This window comes from Chinchilla lanigera, unplaced genomic scaffold, assembly GCF_000276665.1.
Source record: "Chinchilla lanigera isolate Chin_1 unplaced genomic scaffold, ChiLan1.0 scaffold00077, whole genome shotgun sequence".
Taxonomy (NCBI): domain Eukaryota; kingdom Metazoa; phylum Chordata; class Mammalia; order Rodentia; family Chinchillidae; genus Chinchilla; species Chinchilla lanigera.
Window position 1 is genome coordinate 9,941,032 of NW_004955478.1, and position 25,556 is coordinate 9,966,587.

Consider the following 25,556-nt stretch of genomic DNA (forward strand, 5'->3'; position numbering starts at 1 on the left):
CCTCTGGTTTTTTGTTTGTTTGTTTGTTTTCCCCCTTGTTCCATCTTCTTTATTCCTCAAATAATAGAAAGGATGAGTCTTTTAGTGTGTGATATATTTCAGCATTGTAAATACTCCTTTCTGTGTGATTGGGGACCATTATGGGATTAATTTGTATGGAGATATTCTAGAACAAGCATATGTGGCTGCTGGCAGAGAGCTAAAATTTGGTGAAATTACAGTTTGAAATCCTTGGTCTTCTGGAAATTATGAGTGGGGCTGTTGGGATAAATCAACCTTTTTGGTAACAAATTATCTTTAGTACAGGGTCCTTAAGTATCTGGAAATTGTAGGATTTTTGTGATTTAGAATAATCTAGAAACTTAACATGTTTATATACACCGCTGAAATCATCTTACTGGCTATGCCAATTCCTTTTGAAAATACTGGAGGAAAGTGGAACAGAAGCTGATACTAAATTTCAAGACTAAAGAAAAACTTGTATGTAGCCCACCTAATTTGGGTGGATGGATAGGAGGATTGTATTCCAGATTTCCACTGATATGTAGACTATAGTAAAGACCAAGAAGATACACAAAGACCTACAAGAGGCCTTGGAACTTGACTGATTCAGGCTTGCATTTATGTATATATGTATGTATGTATGTGTGGTGCTGGGGTTGGAACCCAGGACCTTGAGCATGCCAACTCTCTGCCACTGGGATATAGTGCCAGCCCCAGACCTTGTACCTTTGCTTAAAAAAAAATCTTGGGAGTAAGGATGTATAGTTTAGTGGTAGAGTACTTAACTAGCACACTTGAGGTCCTGGGTTCAATCTCTACCACCAAACAAACTAAAAAGGTACGCAGCTTGAAGGACTAGAAATTATTTCATTCATAACATCTTGGATTAGTGTAGGGTGAGATAACCTCTTGGTTTTGGAGATACCGTTGAACAAGAAAATTGTTAATTAAATAAATTTTTTAGAATTCAGGCATGTCCAACTAATAGCCCAGAGGCCACTTGTCCTTTTTTAAAAAAAATTTTAATGTTATAATAATAAACACATAAAGGAAATTTTAAAATTCCTCTTCACTCACTGTAGCCCAGACATGTGAAAAGACATGCTTCTTTTAGGTCATTTATTTTCAAACTTCAATGCACGTTTTAATTTATTATCTTATTATAATGTAATTATATTTTCATTTATATTATTAATATACAGCCTAATTTAGTATTCATCAGTAGGGGAATTTGTTAAAAGTGCAGATTCAAGATTCAGTAGATCTGAAGTATGATCTGAGATGCTACATACCTAGAAAGGTTTGAGTAGTTCAGGATTGCTGCTCTGTGGATTACCCTTTGAATGGACAGCAGTGTTTTAGGTAGTGCTTTGAAGCAACAGGAAATGATTAGGTTAAGAGCAGTAACATTGGAGCAGAAAAAATGCTGTCTGTCTTAGTATAGTTTACTTCAAAATATATTTAAATTCACATTCCTTCTTTACCTTGTGTTGGTTTGGGAACGGTCATGTTGGACAACTTTGAGGCTTCGTAAAACTTAAGTATATAAAAAATAATATTAAACCAGAAGCTTTGGAGACCTCAAACTAAATTCATTACTATTCTTTCTTGAGAAAATAAGGCTAAATCATAGACTAGTATTAGAAGTTTTAGTTTTAAAAATTATAATTAGCAACGTTCAGTGTTATTAAATATTTTCTTGTTTGTTCAATAAAATTGAGCCTTTGGTATATCCAAGGCACACTTTTTTTTTTTCCAGTGCTGGAAATCTCACTCAGGGCCTCATACATGCTAGGCAAGTACCTACCACTCTTTTAATGTAATCTAGATGTACTGTCATAATATTACGAAGTGGTGGGCAACCAGATTTTTACTGGTTTCCTTGTAACCTTTATTTGTTAGGTCATTCAACAGATTGTGAACTAATGTACATGCTGAAAATTAGAAAATCATATTATTATGTTGATGAGTTGGCAGATAGCTTAGAATTAGTTTATTACCAGCCTAGAGATGTAGCTAAGTGGTAGAGAGCTTGAATAGTATGTTAGTCTGGTGAATGATCTATTTTAAAATCGTAGGCTCTTGCTCTATCAGACCAGTAAAAATTTAAGTTTGACAATGTACAGTATAGGTAAGGCAGTGGAATAACGAGAATTTAATGTAAGACATGTGAAAGAAGCATGTCTTTTCACATGTTGAAATGCAAGTTAAACCAATGGTGTTTTTTAAATGATTTGACGTTACCTAGTAAAGGTAGATATATTTGAAAACCTAGTAACTTCATTCCTAACTGTATACAGTAATCTTTATCCTAATTTGGAGAGTTTTGTTGTTGCTTTTGATGGGTTTTGTTTTTGTTTCTACAGTATTTTGGATTGTACCTCCAGCCTTTGCACTGAGCTATAGCCCCAGCTCTTCAGTTTTTATTTTGAAATAAGATCTTGCTAAATTGCCCAGGCTGAGTTTAAACCTTTAGTCCTCCTCTCTTTACTCAGCCTCACAGGATTTAGGAATACGCCACCACTCCTGGTTTGGAAAGATTCTTAAAGTTGTACTCCAAGGGATGAATATTCACTAGTGTTTGTCGCAGCATTATTATACTTGTTTAGAAATAACTCAGATGTCTATGTACTGTGAAATGCATAGAATATATTTTGGTATATTTATACAATCGAGACTTTGTTTAATCAGCAGTAAACGTGAAAACTATACACACATCGTCAACCATGAATTTTTAAAACAATACATTGGAGATTTTAAAAGTAAATCACAGCAGAATATATACAACAGGATTTGTTTATTTAGTTTGAAAACTAATGGGAACCGGGCATGGTGGCACATACCTATAATCCCAGCACTTGGGAGCCTGAGTTCGAGGCCAGCCTGGGCTACAAAGTGAGTTCAAGCACAGCCTGAACTGCGTAGTGTAAAACCCTGTCTCAAAAAGAAAACTAATTGAGTGTGATGACACACCCTTGTAATCCCAGCACTCAGAAACTCATGGAGGAAGACTGCATGTTGGAAATCAGCCTGGGCAATTTAGGGACCTAGCAAGACCCTGTCACAAAAAAAAAATAGTAATTAAAAGGATGGCTAGGGATTTAGCTCAGTGGTTCCATCTCTAATACTGCCCCCAAAAAAGAAAAGAAAAGAAAGGTTGAAAGGTTAAAAACTAATGTTGTATTTGTATTTGTATAAAATGAAGACTATTCAAAGAAAGTGCAACAAAGTTAAGGATGGTAGTTGCTTCTTTAGGGCAAGAAAAAGTTATGTTATTCACATAAGGGAGAAGAACCCATAGAGGACTTTGAAGATAGTGATAATTTATTTATTTATTTATTTATTTATTTATTAATTAAGGGTAGGAAAAATTTATTAGAGGAAAAAAATAGGGAATAGGACAGTTCCTGAGAGATAGAAGGTGTCCCGAATGAGATGCCTCAATTTATTTCTTGGGTTAAGTTAGTGCATAGGTCTAGAGGCTTTTGGTTATTGTTAAGTTGCTCTTTCTTGCTCTGTGTTATTTTTACAACTCTTAGAAAAATAAAGCTTAATGCAGATAGGTTAAAGGTTAGCCCTATTGTAACTTTACTCATTTGCATTTTAGAATGATTCCTTGAGTGATGAGAATTGGGTAGCATTTAAAGTAAAAGGTGAAATTTTTGTGGGAGCATGACATAATCTGAATGTCTCTTTCATGTGTGTCATGAAAAGTGGCTAAGAGCCTGCAGTTTGGTGGAGTAGGCAGACATACCTATGAGCAAGTGATTGTAACACAGTGTGTTTTACTAGAAGTGTGTTAAGAAAAGAAATGGCTAGAGAAGAACCAAGAAAGCTTCATGAGGTACATGGTAGTTAAGCTAGATCTTCAGAGATGGGCAATTTATTGGGAGGGGTGAGTCGGTGAGGGATTCAACAACCTTCTTTGATGAAGGAAAAGACTGTACAAAGGCACAGAAGCCTAAAAGCCCATGCAGTGTTGGGAAGTGCAGATATGTTGGGAACCATGTTTGAAGAGCCTTATCTAACATACTGTGGAGTTTGCTGTATGGGAGTTGGGGGTTCATCATTTAAATTAGGGATATTAGCTGCAGTATTATGTTTAAGACTTTGTGCAATGCTAAGAGTAACTTTGAGGCTGTCTATGTGTGTGTACTTACGTATTTTTTCTTCCACTTACAGGCTGCTATATGGCAAGCACTAAACCACTATGCTTACCGAGATGCAGTTTTCCTCGCAGAACGACTGTATGCAGAAGGTTTGCAACTATTCATTTGTATAGAGCCATAAATAAACAAAATATATATAATTCTATCATATTTTATGACTGATAGGAACCTACTTGTCACTTTTTTTGTTGTTTCTCTTCTTTTCTTTTTCTTTTTTTTTTTTTAGTATTGGGAATTGAACTCAGAACTTTGCCAGGCAGGCACTTATCCCACTGAGCTCTATCCTTGGTTCTTGTTTTTCTTTATAATTAACACTAGTTCATAAAAATGTTCCCTTACATCTTTGTGGCTACCTTCACGTTAAACTTAGTAACTGTAGAGTTGACATAGGTTTATAGACTATGTTTTACTTTATCCTTTTCTAGTCTTTATAGAGTTTTCTGCGTGGGTTTGGCTTCTTTTAGAGCAGAGTCTGTATTGTGAAGCAGACTTCATGGAATTAGAGTTTATAACTATGCTACAGAGCCTAACCCTGTCACTTAAACATGCATTTGTGGGGCTGGGGATTTAGCTCAGCGGCAAAAAGCGCCTGCCTGGCAAGCGCAAGGTCGTGAGTTCAGTTCCCGGTACCGGAGAAAAACCAAAAAAAAAAAAAAAAAACATGCATTTGTATAACCTTTGGCAAGTTATTTGATGACTGAGCATTCCAAAGTTTTTTATTTATAAAATTCAAATAACTCCCTCGTAGAATTGAAAAATGAGATAATATATTTAAAACACTTGGCACAGCCATCTGGCATGGTAATAAATGTTCAGTAAACATTACTCGGATAGTGCCTATTTTGTCATTAAATTAAATTCTTTTTCTTTTTTTGTTTTGTTTTGTTTTTTCTTCCCGTACCGGGAATCGAACTCACAACCTTGTGCTTGCCAGGCAGGTGCTGTGCCACTGAGCTAAATCCCCAGCCCCTAAATTCTTTTTCTAAAATGGTGATATAGATAATTATATGCGGCTTTTTTCCCCCTCATTTCTTTATGTTCATACTTCTAAAATAGAAATTACAAGTTAAAATTATGATCAGTTCTACAACAAATGACCTTTTGTGTAGTTGTTAATCTGGTAGAGAAAGGTGTGATGAATTGAGGTGTCGCTGTAAGAATACTTTCCTTCATAATCCTGTCCGTGTCAGATTTGGCCATTGTGATGTATTTTTGCTTACCTGAGAAGTATCTTGGCTTATGTTTTTATAGTTAGTAGGCATCCTAGGTATTTTCTCAAATGTTTGTTTTCACTTTATTTTCATGTGTGTAAGCTATTTGTTTATTGCATATATACCTCAACTTGTTGCTGTTTTTTTGGTTTTTTTGAGACAGAGTCTCACTATAGTTCAGGCTGGCCTTGAACTCACTTTGTAGTCCCGGCTGGCCTCAAAGTCATGCAGTCCTCCTGCCTCAGCCTCCCAAGTGCTGGGATTACAGGCATGCATCATCACGCCCTGCAGATTGTTGCTTTTTAGTCTTAATTCTATTGATTTATTCTGGTACTTGAAGTTTTTAATGTATATGAATGTATCAGCTTAGGCATCTCCTTTTGATTGCTTCAGTAGCTGGAAAATTTTTACATCTATAACATATATATGGCACTTGGTAGTTTAAAAGTTCTCAAGAATTTATAACAGCATATTGAGTAAAAAATGAGGAAAAAAAAAAAAGAATGAGCCAAAGTTGCTTTTATTTCACATTATTACTTATTTATTCAGTATTTATTAAATAGTAGTAAATTTTCCCTTCCCACATAGTAGTTCACTTGGCTTTTTGTTGTTGTTGTTTGTTTGCAGTATTGGAGATTGAACCCAGGGCCTCACATATGCTAAGCAAGCACTCCATCAGTGAGCTACATCCCAGCCCGTACTTGATTTTATGTGAAATTTTTTTTAAATGTTTGACTTTCCATCCAGAATCTCTCCTGTGTTCCATTAGTTAATTATGTGTATGCTAGTGAGGCTAGACAAGCTTACATCCCCAGCCTCTACTTTTGTTTCTTCTTTTTTTATGTGGCATTGGGGCTTGAACCTAGGGCCTTCACACTGAGCTACATCTCCAACTCTTTTAAAAATGGTTTTTATTTTGAGACAGGGTCTTGCAAAGTTGCCCACACTGGGCTTTAATTTGTTATCTTCCTGCCTCAGCCTCCAGTTGGCTGGCATTACAGGTATGCACCATCATTCTCTGTGGTTTATTTGTTTTAAATTTTAAGACAGAGCCTTACTCAGTTGCCCAAGTTGGCCCATGACTTGACAGCCCTCCTGTCTCAGCCTCCCACTACTGGGATTGCAAGTGTGCAACACCACACCCAGCTTCTAATTCATTCTTTAATAAGGAATCTTCATACTTTTTTTAACCCTTATTTATGTGCATTTTATTACTGCTTTGAAATTTTACAAAGGTTTTAATCAGTGTTGACTTGTAGCCATATAAGTCTATGAATTCATTCAGGAAGTATTTACATTTTAAGAGTGTATTAAAAAGAAATTTTTTCCCCAAAAAACATTGCCTTGTTTTTGTTCATGTGCTTATTTAATTCACAGTTTTTCTGCTTTTTGTGTATGCTTCTACTGAGTTATTTGCCAAGAATTTTTATCTTTAGTGTTTGTAGATAAGGTTTATTTTTGAGGTGTTTTGGTATTGATAGTGGAACCTTTCTGCTCAGTAGTGTGATCTTTCTCCAGTAGGAAGGCTTGGTTACCCAGCTGCAAAAATTAAGGTAGGTAATTAATTTACCAGACATGCTTCACAAAAGGACAAGAGACAAAAATATTAAGAACATAGACAAGATGTAGGTCAGAGAATGTTAAAACAGAGGAGGCTGGTAATTAAGAGAAGATAGAGAGCCGGGGCCATATTCTAGATATTGTTGATTTGGGAGATGTATAAAAGTAACTTAGGAGAGGACGACCATGAACCAGATGTTGTAGAAGTTTTTATCAGTGAATGAAGTGTTGTAAAGTTTCATGAGAAGAGTTTCGAGGAGAAGGTGTGAATCTCACAAGCAAGGAATTTCACAAAAGGACAAGTGATGTTTAGGGTTATATTGAGAAACAAATCAGAACTGAACCTTACCTTGATCAGAATTAACATACAGGCAATTCTGAGGCCTGTAAGGAAATTAGCATCCCTTTGGTGATGCCTTGGGTAGAATGAGAGTTCTATGAGGAGAGTGGAAAAGAACCTTGCAGCAAGGGTTTGAGGTTCCAGTGATTTTAGAAAGGTAGAGAAGAGATGGCTTAAAAAGAAAGTAAAATAGATTACCCTATTCCACTTCATTATGCAAAAGCAAGATGTATCATAATTTATTTAAATATATTTTCATTAATGGACTACCCCCATGTTTTGCAGTCTTATGTTTCTATTCTTAACTTTTTAAAATTTGCTTATGAAAGAATGGTAGGGCTAGGGGTGTAGTTTAGTGGTGGAGTGTTTGCCTAAAATGCTCACAGGGGCCAGGATTTGATCCTCAGCAATAAAGAAAAATGGAGGGGAAGGAGGGAAGTTGGTTCTATTCATTAGCATTAACCTCCTAAACATTCTAGAGTAAACATTTAGAATTCAGATGGTTGACTCTTCCCATAAATTTGATGACAGGATTCCTAGATTAGTCCACTTATATAATGCTGTTTAATTTACATTCTGCCAGGGATATAGCTCAGTGGCACAAGCGCCTGCCTGGAAAGCACAAAGTCCTGAGTTCGATTCCCAGTACAAAAAAATAATAATTCATATTCTGTCGGAGCCTGATAGAATGCTTGAAATACCTCTCAGTGTAGGACCTAACTACTTTAACTGTATTCCTGGGTTCAAAATCACGGCAATCCTCCAGCCTCAGCCTCTAGAGTACCGGGATTACAAATGGGTGCTACAGTGCCCAGCTAATGATATTTTTTTTTTATTTGTTTGCTTGTGTGTGTGTTTTGAGACAGGGTACTGCTGTGTAGTTCAGGGTGGACTTGAATTCATTATGTAGCCAGGGCTGGCCTCAAATTTGGGGCAATTCTTCTGCCACTGCCTCCTCCTAAATGCTGAGAGTACAGGTGTGTTCCACCATGCCCAGCTCATTAATTGTATTTCTGTGAGGGCAGTTTTTAGTTTTAGTGCAGTGACAACATATTATCTTAGCTCAGTAGTGATGACAGTATTCTACCATTTATTGATTCCATACTATAAGTGAGATAATCTGAATACTTAACATTATTTTCTTAATTTTTAATAATCCTACAGAATAGGCATTTCTATTGCCATTTTATATCTTAAAAAAACTGAGAATGGTATCCACAGACAGTGAATCTGTCAAATTACGTTTTACCAAGTGTTATAAATACCAGCTATTCTTTTGATTTGCTACCATAAGAGTCATCACAATCGGTCACACTTATCCTTTCCACTGAATAAACCTCAGAATTTTGGTCAGTAGTATCCAGTACCAGTTGGTCGGAATTAATAGGCAAGTGCAGCCTTTTTACCCCTTCGCACAGCAGCCTCCTATGCCACTGATGGTAAGTCTTGTGTTTTTGTTTTTGTTTTTAAGTCTTGTGTTTTGAGGAAAACACCCAGCAGGCTAAAGAAGTTGATGAGTATGATCTTCTATAAGTTAAGTTTTTGAAATGATTTTTCTTATTCCTTATCACCTATTTGTCGTTCTGCTAAGAGATTCATTGCCTGCCTGAGACTGATCTAAGAGAGAAAGGATAACAGAATGGACTAAGAGGGAATCTCAACTCGTATTCATTAGCTCTTTGATCTTAGGCAAGAAGTTATTCTGACCCTAATTTTCCTTGTCCTTAAAAAAAGCACAGTACCTTTTTAACAAGATAATTTCAAAGATTACATATAGTAATATATATAAATAGTCCACTATAGTTTCTGGCATATAGGAAACCCTTTTCAATTCTCTCCCTCCCCTGGCTTATTCTAATACAGGGACTTTTCAGTTTTGTTTTGTTTTTTTCACTTTTTGTGATGCATTTTCTCTCTCCCTCTCTCTGTCTCTCTCTTTCTGTCTCTCTCTCACTATGTCCCTCCCTCTCAGTTTTATAACAACCCAAAAGTTTCAGATTTTAGAAAATCAGGGGTTTTCATATTAGGGACGTTCAGCTAATAAAATTATGCAAATTTTCCACAAGCCAAAAAAACTGAAATCTTAAACTAGCATTTTGGATGAAGAACAGTCAACCTATATGCATAAGGATTGGCACTATTTGTGATTTATATAAGTGGAAGGTCTTAGAGTGTGATATACCATCCATAGGTAAAAGGGGACTACTGTAGTTGATGTAAGAATATAAAAGATAAACTGACTGTGGTGGCAACACTAGTAGTCCCAGCACTCTGGGAGAATGAGACAGGAGGATTATGAGTTTAAGGCCAGCGTGGGCTATATAGTGAGTTCAAGGCCAGCCTGGATTACATAGCAAGACCTTTTCTCACTGAGGGGGCAGGGTGGCTCAGTGTTCCCTGGGTTTAATTCTCATTACTTCAAAAGAAAAAAATAAATCTTGCTCCATTTTAAAAGGGTACTCAATTTAGATTATAGACTATCACAAAGAAGGAATATCTAGATGGTTTAAAAATACTGAAAGACTAATTCATATTCCTGTTTGATAGAACTATATCTCAAAGATGCAAGGTTAAGTCTTTCTTAATTATTTTGGTCTTACATTCAAAAAACATTTCCTCTGTTGAGGCCTGTCCTGACTGTAGGTAGAGGAGCTTCATTGGTGGGAGGACTGAAAAGGGGAGGTTGAGTTTGGACCTACAAGTATGTATGTGTTAGTTCAGCATTACAGTGGCTGGAAGTTAAACTTATTTTTAGAAACGTTTGCTTATTGGTATAATCAGTAGTTTTTAAAAATTTAATTTGTAAGGCAACAGAAAGCTAGACCTTTGCAAAAATCTAGATGAAATCACCTTCTAACTCGTGAAATTAGCATTAGAGTTCAGTGGAATTCATAATCTGTTCCTAACGAAGTAAAGCTGTTTCATTATTTTTCTACACCTGTAGCACTAATACTACTACACATCCCATTAATGTGCCAAAATTTCTTATTTATTATGTATTTTGTAACTATTATTTTTTACATTAGTATTTCATGGAGAATTTTAAGATGGACAAGGGAAGGATTCTCTTGGGTTTTGCTTAAATATGTATATGACAAAAAACTTACAGGAGTAAAAATTCAATTTTTCTTTTATTGCAAATCCTGGAATGAAGCTAACTTTTCAGGAGAATGTGGCAAGTTTGTCTTGTACTATAGAACAGTAGTTGTCAGCCAGGCATGGTGGTTCCCAGCATTTAGTAGGAGGGTGGGGCAGGAGATATGGCCCGAGTTGAGGCCAGCCTGGGCTACATGGTGAGACTCTGGCTCTAAATAAATTAAATAAATAAATAAATAAATAAATAAATAAATGAACGTACGTAAGTAAGTAAGTAAGTAGTTTTCAAACTTTAGCTTGTCCCCGAATCACCTGAAGAATTGTTAAATATTACTGCTCCCCACATCCAGAATTACTCATTTAGGAGTCTGAAGGAGAGCACAGGAATTTTCATTTTTAACAAATTTCCCAGTCATACTGTCACTGGTATAGAGACCATACTTTGAAAACCACTGGCTTAGAATATTGATCCACCTGCTGGGATTATCACGTACAGATTTGTGATTTATCCTTTTTCCCGAATCTCATTGTTATCACCTTTGTAGACGCTCATCTAGGTTGGTTAGGTTGTGTAGGTAGAAGTAAAGTGACAGTTGGTTTGGAGGTTAGATTGGGTAAATGGGGGGGGCATACCACATTTCATTGAGAAAGGAGGGGGCATCTTCTAATCTAAAGAATAGGGTACAGATTATTGAGTAACTCAACTCTTGTCTTTTTTGAGATAGTTTTGCTATGTAGTTCAGGCTGGCCCTGAACTCATTTTGTACCCTAGGCTGACCTTGAACTCACAGCAATCTTCCTGTCTCAGCCTCCCAAGTGCTAGGATTACAGGCGTGTACCACCACACCTGGCTGGTTTTTAATCTTGAGTATAATTTAGTATGTGTGCATATGGTGTTAGAAACTTTTTATCTGATCTTAATGGGAAACTATTTCAAATTACTAATTAGTTTTATATATCCTCAGTTTTTCTCTCTAGTGAAATTGGACTTCCATAGTCCCGTAGGGTGTATTAGAAAAGTTCTGCCTAAAAACAAGATATTGCTTTACTGATAGTCTGTTTAAAAGGTAGAGGGTATGTGTGTTTGCTTTTCTTAGGGATTTTCAAAAAGTGCTATGGCTGTCTTCATTGTATTATTTCCTTGGTTCCTTATAGGGATAAGGTAATCAGGAGCTGAAGAATTAATTTTTCTATCAGCAACATCCTCCTTTACAATTCAAATTTAAATCAGTAATGATTAATGTGCATAATTTTTAATTCCTAAACTTTATTGCCAGATAAAGTGCTTATCATTCATTGTGCTGAACAATAGCCAATTCTTGTTCTTTTTTTTAAATATCTGTTCTTAGTACACTCAGAAGAAGCCTTGTTTTTACTGGCAACCTGTTATTACCGCTCAGGAAAGGCTTACAAAGCATATAGACTCTTGAAAGGTCACAGTTGTACTACACCACAATGTAAATACCTGCTTGCAAAATGTTGCGTTGATCTCAGCAAGTAAGTATTAAAATCTTTTCTGGGTAATTTTGTTATACTTACATGGTAGAATTTTGAATGAAATTCTTATGACAGATTAAACTCTGCAAATGACTCCTCTCCCTCTTTTTAGGTGTGGAAGTTTATCTATTTCAGTAACATCTGAAATGTTTATCTTGCAATCTATATATTATTTTTGTTACAAAGGTTTATATCATTGTTATGGTGATGAATAGCAGAATTTAACTCTGGAGAAGATTAAATTATAAATCCTACCTGTTTTCAGAGTGATTACAAATAGTCATTCTCTTTCCTTTGCTGTTAGTGTTAAACCAGTTTAAACCTAAAAACATGGCCTTTCATTCAAGGATGATTTTTCTAGATGACTATAGTTTCCTTTCAAGATCATTTTAGTTGGGAACTACTGCCCATCCCTTTGAAGAAAGGGAGCAGAATTAGAAGAGCAGTTCTTTTGCTAATTACAGTGAAACCAAGACAGCAGTGCCTATTCCAAAGAGACAGCTAAAGATATAGTTGTGTTCTGTTAAACTCTTCTGTGATTTAAGAGGTGAATTACTGGTAAAGGTGGCTGCAGAGTTATTTGTAAAATCTTCCATGTATTTTGTTTGACAGTTCACCATTGGAACAAATGTCTCATAAAATCATCACAAATATAAATCACTATATTATTTGTCCAATGACTGATGCCCTTTTAAGTAATGCTATGTAAAATAACTATGAGATTTCTGAGACATACACTAGCACTACACATGTTGGGTAAAGAACCACATTCTCCTCCAATATAATTAATCATCTTCTATTTCTTTTCATGTAAGTAATGAATATGTTGCTCAGACTTGCAGAAACTAAGTTTAATGACTTCTCTTTTTAAAGACAAAAGTGAAGTTTTAAGATCATAACCTTCTGGCTTCTCAAATGATTCTAGGCACATGTTTATCAATATTATAAAAGGATTGTGAACTGTATCTGTCTCCATAATCATAATAAAGGATGTCTTCATGTGGTGCTTTTTGTATTTTTTTTTTTTAATCTGTGAATTTATATTTTTAAGGCTTGCAGAAGGGGAACAGATCTTATCTGGTGGAGTGTTTAATAAGCAGAAAAGCCATGATGATATTGTTACCGAGTTTGGTGATTCAGCTTGCTTTACTCTTTCATTGTTGGGACATGTATATTGGTAAGTAAAATGATTCAAATTACCAAAAAATAATTTCTTACATGGCAGAGAGCCAGAGAACAGGAGCTGGGGAAACAGGCAGCAATATCTTATCTCAAACAAATTGAACAGGTGGGATCTTGCAACAGACTCAAAATGCAAAAAACAATTACCCCTAGAAGATACCTTGGAGAAGTAGTCATTTCTAAGGGTTCCAAATATTAACAATAAAGGAACCCACCAGAGGCATTACCCCAGGAATTTTTTAAAAAGACACTTAATGAAGATGCAACCCTAGATATCCAGTTCACCAAAGGCAAAACCAGGGAGCAGTGAGGTGGGATAATCTGAAAGCCACAAACCTGGCCTCTTTGAAGTGGTAACAACAAAGTTGAATGAGGTTCTAGAAAAAATCAAATCAGAAATAATGTCTCAGATAACTACAGAGATAGTGAACATAATAAAACCAGGCTTCGTGACTAGAGCAGATAGAGACAGAAAAATAGAGTACCTTAAGAAAATTATGGAAGCCATGAATGCTCAGCATAGGAAAGAAATGGAATTCATAAGGCAGATACAAGCAGATATCCAGGAGAATAAAAATTCCATTGAAAGTATCCAGCAGATTAAGCAGCAGATGACAGCACATTAACCCATTGTGAGGACAGGATCTCAGATTTAGAAGACAGATTTATGGTTAATGATCATGAAAAGAAACATTCCTTAAAGTAGCAAGGGGCCATGAGAAATCAATCCAGCACCTCCTACCTGAGGCAAAGAAAAATACCTTAAGATTCATTGGAGTCAAAGAAAAAGCAGGAGATAGCATAAATGATAGAAAAAAATGTTCACCAACATCATGGCAGAAAATTTTTTTGGTAGAGAAAAAGAATTTGACATACAGGAGAATGAGGCATATAGAATGCCAATTAGCCATGATCCAAAAAAATTTACAGCCAAGCTTATCATAGTCCAGATTCCAGAAATTCAATACCAAAGTAGAATCTTAAAAGCTCTTAAGGAAAAGGAACAAATCACCTCTACAGGAAGCCCATTGGAATCACAGCTGATTTTTCACACAAACCCTCAAGTCAAGCAGAGTCTGAAATGAAGTATTTCAAGTTCTAAAGGAAAACAACATTCAACCCAGATTGATGTACCCCCATAAAACTATCTTCCAAAACTGATGGAGAAATAAGATACTTCCATGACAAAGACCATCTGAAGAAATTTATGACCACCGAACCAGCACTCCAAAATGTTTTAAAGGACATTCTATAAAGATATAACAAGGACAACTCCATGAACCCCAACAGAAGGAAACCACCAGGCAAGCCAAACAGTTCAACAGAGGAAAGGAAAAAAAGAGGGCATACCAGCAGCAGGAAAATAACATGAAAAAAAGGGTAAGTCAACATGTATCAGTTACAACTATCAGTGTTACTGGTCTCAGTTCACCAATCAAAACACAGGGACTGGTAGAATGAATCAAGAAGCAAGATTCAACAGTAAGATTCTTGTGTGCTGCATACAAAAAACACAATTCAAAAAGAAATTTATAGACTTAAAGTCAAAGGATGGAAAACAATACTCCATGTAAAGGGAACCTGGAAAAAAAGCAGGGGTGGCTATACTATTTGCAAAGTGAATTTCAAGCCAAGAGTGATGAGGAGAGACAAAGAATTTCACTACACCCTTGTAAAAGGAAGAGATAACAATCATAAATACATATGCAACAAACATCAGTACACCAAAGTACATACAACAAATATTAATAGGCATGGAAAATCAAATAATAATATAGTTATATTGGGGGATCTCAATACCACACTATCACAAAAAAGACAGATAAGCTAGATAAAAAACAACAATGAACTATTAGAACTGTACCAGACTTTTGAAAAAATGGATTTAGTAGATTCCTAGAGTGTTCCACGCCACAACATCCAAATACATACTCTTTTCAGCTGTACATGGGATGTTTGCCAAGCTAGACCACATATTAGGTCATAGAGCATGCATAAGTACATGCAAAGGAATAGAAATTACCCCATGAATATTATCAGACTGTAATGCAATGAAATTGGAAATCAGTGGCAGAAACAACCATAAGAACTTCAAAAACACAAGGAAACTAAATAACACCCTCCTGAACAACCAGTGGGTCACAGATGAAATTAAAGAAGAAATTAGACAGTTTCTACAGTTACTTATAACAACAATACAGTATACTGCAACATACATGACAATGAAAGCCATCCTAAGAAGAAAATATATAGCAGTGAGTACCCATATCAGGAAAACAGAGCAAGTGCAAATAAACTTAATGGTGAACCTCAAACTTCTAGAAAAAGAAGAGCATTCTATGCCAAAAGCTTGGACAAGGGAGGAAATTATAGAGATTAGAGTAGAAACTAATGCACTGTAGACTAATAAAAGAATACAAAGAATCAATGAATCAAAGAGTTGGCTCTTTGAAAGGTTAAATAAAATCAACAAACTGGGGCTGGGGATTTAGCTCAGCGGCAAAGCGCTTGCCTGGCAAGCGCAAGGTCGTGAGTTCGGTTCCCGGTACCGGAAAAAAAATAAAATAAAATAAAATAAAATCAACAAACTGTTAGCTAGGCTTATCAAAAAAAGGAAAGAAAAGACTCAAATCTATGCAGTTAGGCATGAAAAGGGTGAACTCACAATGGCCCCTGCAGAAATCCCTAAGATCATCTATACCTATTTTGAAAACTTGTACTCCAATAAGATGGAAAATGCAGAAGAACAGAGATTCCTAGATACATACTAATTACCAAAGCTGAATCAAGAGGATATAAAAATCCTAAATAAACCAGTATCAATCAGTGAAATTAAAGATGTAATTTAAGACCTACCAGTTGAGAAAAGCCCAGGCCCTGATGGATTCACTGCTAAATTCTGTAAGAAATTTAGAGACCTAACAGTACTACTTCTCAAACTCTTTAATGAAATTGAAAGGGAAGCAGTACTCCCAAATTCATTCCTGGAAGCTAGCATTACCCTAATACCAAAACCAGAAAAGGACCCAACTAAGAAAGAGAATTACAGGCCAATCTCTGTAATGAGCATAGATGAAAATCTCTTCAATAAGATATAGGCAGACAGAATTCAGCAGATCATCAAGAAGATTATACACCACAACCAAGTGGGATTCATCCCAGGGATGCAGGGATGGGTCAACATATGTAAATCAATAAATGTGATATACCATAGTAATAGAGTCAAGAACAAAAATCATATGATCATCTTAATAGATGTAGAAAAAACTTGTGACCAAGTCCAGCAATTGTTCATGATAAAAACTCCACAGAAAATTGGAATACATGGTCTATATCTCAATGTGGTAAAAGCCAACTATGACAAACACAACAGTGAACATCATATTAAAGGAACAAAAATTGAAAGCTTTCACTCTAAATTCAAGAACAATACAAGGATGTCCACTGTCTCCACTCTTACTCAGCATAGTCCTGGAAACTTTAGCCAGAACATTAGACAAGAAAAAGAAAGACAAGGAATAACAATAGGAAAGGAAGAGATAAAATCACCATTATTTGCAAATGTCAAAAAGAAATTTACATAGAAGACCCTAAAAACTCCACTAAGAAACTGCTAGATTTAATAAGCAAATTCAGTAGTGTAACTGAATACAAAGTTAACACTCAGAAATCAACAGCCTTCCTGTATACAAATAACAGTCTCACTGAGACAGAAGTTAGGGAAGCAACACCTTTCACAATAGCATCCAAAAAAATGAAATACCTAGGAATCAATCTAATAAAGGATATAAAAGACTTCTACATTGAAAATTACAGTACTTTGAAAAAGAGATTGAAGCAGCTATCAGAAAATGGAAAGATACCCCTTGCTCTTGGGTAGGAAGAACCAATATAGTGAAAATGGCCATACTCTCAAAATTTTTGTAGATTTAATATAATCCCGATCAAAGTACTGATGGCATACTTAACAGAATTAGAGAAAACAATCCTAATATTTATTTGGTACTAGAAGAGACAAAATTGCAAAGACAGTTCTGGGCAACAAAGGCAAGGCTTTGAGGCATTACAGTCCCTGACTTGAAATTATACTATAAAGCTAGTGTGATAAAAACAGTGTGGTACTGGAAAAAAAAAAAAAAAAAAAACAGACCCAAAGATCAGTGAAACAGATTAGAAGATGCAGAAACAAATCCAGTCATACTTAGCCACCTTACCTTTGACAGAAGTGCCAAACACAGTCACTGAAAGAAAGATAACTGCTTTAATACATGGTGCTGGAAAAACTGACTGTACATGCCAAAGATTAAAATATCTTTCACCATGCACTAACTTAAAACTGAAATGGATCAAAAATACAAATATTAATACAGAAACATTAAATCTGCTGGAAGATACAATAGGTAAAACTCTTGAAGATGTTGGCGTAGGCAAAGACTTTATGAATAAAACCCTGATCACGTGGGAACCATCACAAAGAGTCAACAGCTGGGATCTCAACCTACTAAAAAGCTTTTGCATGGCAAGGGAAACCACCAGCCAAGTAAAGCGACTACCCACAATGTGGGAAACAACGTTTGGTAGCTGTTCCTCAGACACAGGATTACTCTTGAAAACATACAAAGACCTGGAAATACCAGACCTTTCAAATTTAAAAACCCAATCCAAAAATGGGCATCTGAGGTGAATACACATTTATCAGATGAAGAAATACAAACAGCAAATAAATACCTGAAACAATGTTTAACATCATTGGCATTGGTTATTTGAGAAATGCAAATTAAAACAACACTGAGAGTCCATCTAACCCCAGAAAGAATGGCTACTATCAAGAAATCAATAACAAATGCTGGAGGGCCTGTGGAGAAAAAAGCACCCTTCTCCACTGTTGGTGGCATGTAGACTGGTGCAACCACTGTGGAAATCAGTGTGGAGAGTTCTCAAAAAACTAGGATTGGTGGTCTCATTTGACCCAGCTATTGCCCTGCTGGGGATCTTCCCAGAAGAATAAAAATGTCATACCACAGCAATACATATGTGCACCCATGTTTATAGCAACACAATTTGTATAACTAAATCTTGGAAACAACCCAAATGCCATCAACCAAAGAATGGATAAAAAAGATGTGATCTTTTTCTCCAGTGAGGTACTACTCAGCCATGAAGGGTAAACCGGAGACTTTTATAGGTAAATAGATGCAACTTGAGACTGTACTCATAAGTGAAATAAACCACCTGCACATGTGCAGACATTGTATTGTCTTTCTAGTGTGAGAAGCTGAAAGAGTAAATAAGATCCAAAATGTACAACAGATATTGTACAATGGGAAGAAACTGTAGAAAATGAAAAAGAAATTCAGATGGGGCAAAGGAGGAAAGAAGGAAGGGAAAGACAAATACAAAACAAAATAAATGTATGTATGATAGTTAACATAGTTATTCTAATTTCTCTGTTCATTGAAAAGAAAGCTTTGTGCTAATATTGTTTGAACAATTAAATGCCTATATCTTGTACTCTGAATAAGTAATTTAAAGGTAACAAGATGCAGTTGTTACCGTCCTTTTAACTTGTTTTGAAATTTTTTTTCTCTTTCAAATAAAAAAATCACATATTACCAGAATTTACCCAAGAAATGGTAATCTAAATTAGATAACCTAATTCTACAAGTATGAAAGCAAAAATTCTACCCCATTGTACACATCTCTTCCAGAAAATAAGATGAGAAAAATTACTCCCCAACTAATTTTTACAAGGTCAGCATCACCTTGCTTTACAAACCAAAGGCTAGCCAGATGTGGTGGCACATGTCTGTAATCCCAGCACTTGCGAGGCTGAGGCAGGAGGATCACTGCAAGTTTGAGACCAGCCTGGGCTACAAGAAGAGCTCAAGGCCAGCCTGAACTGCATAGCGAGACCCTGTTTCAAAAAGACATAAAATAAAATTGCAAGTGCTCATGCATCCTTACAATCTCAGCACTCTGGAGGTTGAGGCAGGAATATTGCCGTGAGTTCAACGCCAACCTGGGCTATAATGGTGAGATGAAGGGCAGCCTTAACCACATAGTGAGACCCTGTCTTAGGGATAAAAACCCAAAGACTGTAAAGGACTTGGGGGTGTACCTAAGTGGCAGAGTGCTTGCCAAGCATATGCAATGTCCAGGATTTGATAACAACATTAATAAATACCAAAGACTGTGCCCCCCTCCAAATTATAGATCTGTACTCGCTATAAACTTAGGCATAGAAATTCTTAACAAAATATTAGCCCAAAAAAGAACCTAGTGATACAGAAAAATAATACAGTTCCTCAAAAAATTTTAAAGAATATACAACCTCACTGAACTGTAGCACATTTGCCTACCATGCTTGAGGCCCTGGGTTCAATCCTCAGTACCTCAAAAACAAAACAAAAAGAAATGATTGTATGATAGAATTCAAAATGTATCTCTTGGTCAGCTGAAGTTTGACAAAAGTGAAAATTCTATGGAAAAGTAATGTCCTTCCAGAAAATAATGATGCTATTTGACGTCTGTAGCCAAAAGAAAAGAACTGTAATCTAACCTTAAACTTTATTAAAAACTTACATGGTTCATCAATCGAAATATAAAACATCAAACTAGGCCAGAGTCCTTAGACATTATATCTAAAGCAGTACCTAAAAGAAAAATCTTGATCAATTTATCTTCATCAAAATTAAAGCTCTGCTTTGCAAAAGAAAATGAAAATACAAGTCTCAGGCTGACAGAAGAAAATAATTACAAATCACATAAAGAACATATGTTGTATCTAGACTATATAAAGAACTCAGTAAAAACAACTCAGAAAATGGGCAGAACACTTGACTGGACAATTGAAAAAGATTACATGGGTGGCAAATGAGCAAATAAAAAAATGAACGAAATCATTAGCCCTCAAGGAAAGATACATAGAAACCACGAGATACCACTGCACATCTATTAGAATGGCTCAGATAAAAACTATTGGCATAAATTTTTTTTCCCATTTTATGGGCTGTCTTTTCACTCTATTGATGATTTCTTTTGCTATGCAAAAGCTTTTTATTAATAAGATGAGATCCCAGCTCTTAATTCTTTGTGATAATTGCTGTGAGATTGCAGTTTGTTCATAAAGACTTTGCCTACACCTATGTCTGCCTTCTCATATCTACTGGTGTCTGCCTATTCCAGAGTTTTATCTATTCTATCTTACAGCAGATTTAATATTTCTCTTTAATATTTAGATCGTTGATCCCATTTTCATTTTAGTGTAATGCATGGGGTGATAGACATGGGTCTAGTTTTTAGTCTCCAACATGTAGAAAGCTATTTTTTCCAGCATCATTTATTAAAATGTAGAACATAAGAAGAACCAAAAATCAGACCCTCCAGATTTGAAGACCCAATCCAAAAGTGAGCATCTGGGCTGAATAGACATTTCTCAGAAGAAGTACAAATCACAAATAAATACATGAAAAAATGTTCATCATCACTGGTCATTTGAGAAACACAAAATTATGCTGAGAGTCAAGAAAATTATAACATAATTGGCAGGGCTGTGGGGAAAAAGGAACACTTCTCCATTGTTGGTGGGAGAATAGGCTGGTACAACCATTGTGGAAATTAGTGTGGAGATTCTCCAAAACAGTGGGGTAAGCAGTCCCATTTGACCCAGCTATTCCCCTTCTGGGTATATTCTCAGAAGAATTAAAAGCATCATACTGCAGTGATATGTTTGCACCCATGTTTATAGCAAGACAGTTTGTAATAGCTAAATCTTGGAAGCATCCCAAATGCCCATCAACCAAGGACTGGATACAAAAAAAAGATGTATTTTTTTTATATAGTGGAGTATTCCTCAGCCATAAAGGTAAAATGGAGATGTTTACAACTAAATGGATGGATCTTGAGACCATAATCATAAGTGAAATAAATTGGACACACATGTGTAAATACCACATTATCTCTCTGGTGTGAGAAACTGAAAACGTACGTAAGGTCATACATTACAATAGGTACTGTGACACAGGAAAAAACTGTTCAAAAGGAAAAGAGCAATAGGGAGGGGGAGGGGAAAGGAAGGTAGAGAAAGAAAACAATGAGAAAAGGGTAAAGTTAAAACCAAGCCTTGTGAACAGGGTGGGGAAGGGGATTTAGAATGACAGGATGGGAATGGGGGAAAAAAGAGGAAACTTAGATATATCATGTATAGATACAAATTCCCTAGAGGAGGATGTGGTCGTTCTGTATACCTAAATTGCACCAATAAACTTAAATTTAAAAAAAAAATTATTGACAACACCAAGTGCTGGTGTGGATACAGAGCAATAGGATCCATCATACATTTTGATCGGGGAGATGCTTGTACATGAATGTTCATAACCACTTTATTTGTAAAGCACCAAATTGCATACAACCTAAATTCAGTGGTTGAATGGAGTAACTATTCCCTGTGATGGAATACTACTCTGCACTAAGGAGGAATAAACTAATGATACATGTAATGATATAGATAATAAGGACATTAAAGCAAGTGAAAAAAAGCAGTTCCAAAAGTTTACATTCTATGTGATATTTTTAAAAATTCGTTCCATAATTGCATTAAGGGTTTAGGTTGACTTTACTGATTAGTGCTTTCCATCTCCACTTTTTATCTCTCTCCTTATTAGGAATGGATTTATCACTTGTTCATTTTTTAGTAAGAAGAAGACAAAAGCACAAATGTAAGCATACAAAAGAATAAGTAGGAAAAACATACGTAATTTTATTTCTGTAACATACGAAAAAGTTTCAGTGAGGAGGAACTCATGAATGATTTTGAGCGGTTAGGTTAGAATGAGAATATAACTAAAGAGATAGCTGAAGGGTTTTCTTCTGAATGTTAAGAGTAGTTTTGTAGCTTAATTTTAGTGGGAATTAAACCTGTAAATGTGACAAAATTTTTTAAAACTGTACACATACAAATCAACATGTGTAAATCTGCTCAAATCCGAATTGGGCCTGTGGCTCACAGTGTTATATTAATGGCTATTTCCAGTCTCAGTAATTACAGTGTGATTATGAAGAAGAGTTACTAGGGAGTTATGTGAAGGATGCGTAGCAAGGCTACACCGCAGCAGCTTCTTTATGGATCCAAAATTATTCCAAATTAAAATAGGAAAGACAGGAAAATACCGAAGTCACTCTAAAAGTGCTATATTTGTATTTCCAATTATTTTTAATTAAAATCGTTAACATTTTTGAAGGTGCAGTTGATCCAGATTCCTGGAAAGGTATGCACTGTGTATGGATGTGTGTAAGGCAATTCCTGCTTAACAAAAGTCTTTTTTCCCCCTTCTTCGAAACAGTATTATTACTACTTATCATTAATATGGTTAAGTATCTAAAATGGAGCAGTCCTGTCCCCAAACTGGCTTTGTACTTTAGCCATCATATACTTTTTCATGTTACGAATTTGTAGCTAGGACATGTTAGATTTTCCTTTCTGTCACTTGTATTTTGACATAATTTTATTGATCTTTTTGTCTACTATAGCACATGAAGCTTACATGTTTAAGATACCATGGATATTAAATTTGATCCCTGTACCATCTAAATTATTCTTTTACTCCAACTTTTTTGGAAGCTCCTTGCTGGGTTTTGTATATAGCCACCATTTAGTGAAAATACTATCTAAATTTAGAGCTCCTCAAGCAGTTTAATCTTAATAAATCTTTATCCCTTTTATTTCCCTTTTGAATAATTAGAGATTTTACTTCCCAGGTTAGATTTTTATAATTCCTTACCTGACTTCTTCCCCAATTAGCTCTTATTTATACAATACCTATCAATGTATGTGTGTATCTAATCTCTTAGCAGATACTAATTGTGTTTTAAATACGTGTCATGGGCTACTAATCAGATCATACAAATCAGATTTATTATTAAAAATCAGCCTTACCAGGGCTGGGAATGTAGTTCAGTGGCTCAGTGGTAGAGCACTTGCTTAGCATGCACAAGGCCCCTGGGTTCAGTCCCCATCATCAAAAGAAAAGCAGCTTTGCCAGCTTATTAAAAGTTGAAGGCCCAGGATATAGCTTAGCGGCTCAGTGGCTGCCCACAAGCTCAAGGTCCTGAGTTCAATTCCCAGTACCAAAAAAAAAGTTGAATTTTCTTTTTGCTAATTTAAAAAGAAAAATAAAATTATAATTTAAGTAATACTGGAAAGAGACTTTTCATTACCAGGGGTCGCGACCTATTGTATTTCTGGACTGTTTTTCACTGAATAGTTTTATCGTTGGGTAAATCAGTTTTTCTGTCATTTTTCTCACCACTTAATTCATGCAGTCCACTCAGGGCACCTTTAAAAATTAATAAAAGTGTGTTGTGTTACATGTACAAATAAAGCAAGGAGTCAGGGCTTCTTGGAAAAAGGAAAGGGAAAGGCCAGTGTAAAAGTAAGGGTCTAATTCCTTGCACTCAGAAAATGTACTCAACTGCAAGAGAGAAGACGTGAGATGATAGAAGGGCCGACCGTGGTTAGTACTAGAAGAGAGGAGAGGGTGAAATAACATGAATTGGAGGAATAAAGAGACAGGAGGCGTTCGTTAGCTGTTGGCAGTACAGGGAACAGTGAGCCGGTGGCGTGTGCAGGTGGGATTTCTGAGTCTGTAAACGTACTAGGACAGTAGTGTGCCCTTAACACAAAACTGAGCACAGGTTTGGGGAGAAAAGTATCAATTTGATTTTGACTATATGAAGCTTTAGTTAGGGAAATAAACCCATACGAAACTGTCCAGCACCAGAGGAAAGTTAAGTTTTAAGTCAAGAAGCACATAGATTTAGGTGTCTTCTTTATCAAAGGTATCCTTACCAGGGTAGGTTTTATACAGAAAAGGACTGAGGATGAAGGAAATGTCCTTATTTTGGAATTACAAGAGGAAAATATAGCAGAGGTGGCCACTGACGTGTTGGAAGCTTAGGATAATCCTCAAGCATTGAGATTTCAATGTACTGTGTTTTCCTTTTCCAAACCTTATATTAAATGTTTCTAACCATTGATTTGCCATTTGTAGCTTTCATAAAATGGCTTTTTTATGCCCCCTTTTCATTTCCTACTTTTGTTAACATCTCTATCCCTGGTAAATGATTAGGTTAGTCTTGTGGCAATTGTATCCTTTAAGAAAAATCACTTGAATGGCTTTAGGTACAGACTTGGACAAGATTTGTATTTTCCAAGTCTGCCTCCTTGCCCTGCTTTTCTCTCTGTCCATGTGTCTAATTCGGTAGATAGGAGGAGCGAGATACCCTCTAGCTGGTACCCCTTCCTCTCCTGTCCCCTCACCTCCTTTTCCCTCTCCTCCCCTCTCCTTTTCTGTTCTCTTTTTTTCCTTTGTTTTATTTTTTTATCACATGTGCTAGGCAAGTGCCCTGCCACTGAGCTGAACTGCTAGCCCAAACTTCCCTTTTTATATCATTTAAATTTTCTACCTTCTTGAAAATTTAGAAGACAAGTATCTACTTACCCAAGGTAATCTCTACAGTTCTCTGAGATTACACTGACAGTTGCACGTTAAACAGATTATATATTTTAACTGATAGTGCACTTTATGAGGGTACTTTAAGATGTTGGACATGCTGTCTGGTCCTTTGTAAAACTTTTGCTATATATTAATTTTTTTCTATATGACATTGAAGTATTTGAAAGAACCTCAGATAAGATAATTAGTATTTTTACCTGAAAGTTCCGAAGTCTTGTTACAGATGCCTTCTCTGCTGTTTAAAAGCTCTGCAGGCAGTAGAGTGTGTCACTCTGCTAATTCCCAAATGGTTCCAAGTAGTATGTCCCCATGGTTATTGTCTAGGTTCCAAATGCGGACCTTTAACACCTTACTAGAAAGAAGTACAGACTTTTGTTTTCCTTAAGAGTCACCATTACTCCTCCTTTGTTTAAAAACAAAAGGAATCTGTGGCCGGGGATATAGCTCAGTGACACAGCACCTGCCTGGCAAGCTCAAGGTCCTGAGTTGGATTTCCAGTACCAAAAAGAAAAAAAAGAAATCTGGTTGTTTATTTAGTTAGGAGCACTGGGGATCAAGTGTAGGGCTTTGTACATGTGAAACAAGTGCTCTACCATTGAGGTACATCTCAGCCCTTACAAATATGATAATTTATGGTATATTTAAAACATTTTAAATAACTTTCAGAATTACCATTGTAATGTCATTGAGAATAAGGCCAGCCATGGTGGTGCAAACATGCAATCCCAGCACTCAGGAGGCTGAGCCAGGGGGATCACCACAAGTTCAAGGCCAGCCTGAACTACATAGCAAGATTGTGTCGCAGAAAAAGGGAATAAGATGAAGTAATTGGATGTTTTCCATATCTCCCTCAGTAACTCTAATATCTGCCAAGAAGTTAAAAATAATAATCAAGAAGGCAATAAGAGTTTATTTTGTTCATATTTCTTTAAATTCATATTTTACTTGCGTTCCCTTGACTTTTTTTTTTTTTTTTTTTTTTTTT

General features: G+C 35.9%; 1 protein-coding gene across 6 annotated transcripts in view; it reads left to right on the forward strand.

The window, feature by feature from the left end:
• The window catches only part of Cdc27 (cell division cycle 27), a 74,150-nt gene that overhangs the window by 13,161 nt on the left and 35,433 nt on the right, over positions 1–25,556 (forward strand). For all 6 annotated transcript variants that reach the window (XM_013503141.1, XM_005402251.2, XM_013503143.1 and 3 more), the window contains exons 2-4: positions 4,186–4,261; positions 11,729–11,876; positions 12,928–13,053. In XM_013503141.1, coding sequence (XP_013358595.1) covers positions 4,186–4,261; positions 11,729–11,876; positions 12,928–13,053 — 350 coding nt within the window. The remainder of the gene's footprint in view (positions 1–4,185; positions 4,262–11,728; positions 11,877–12,927; positions 13,054–25,556) is intronic.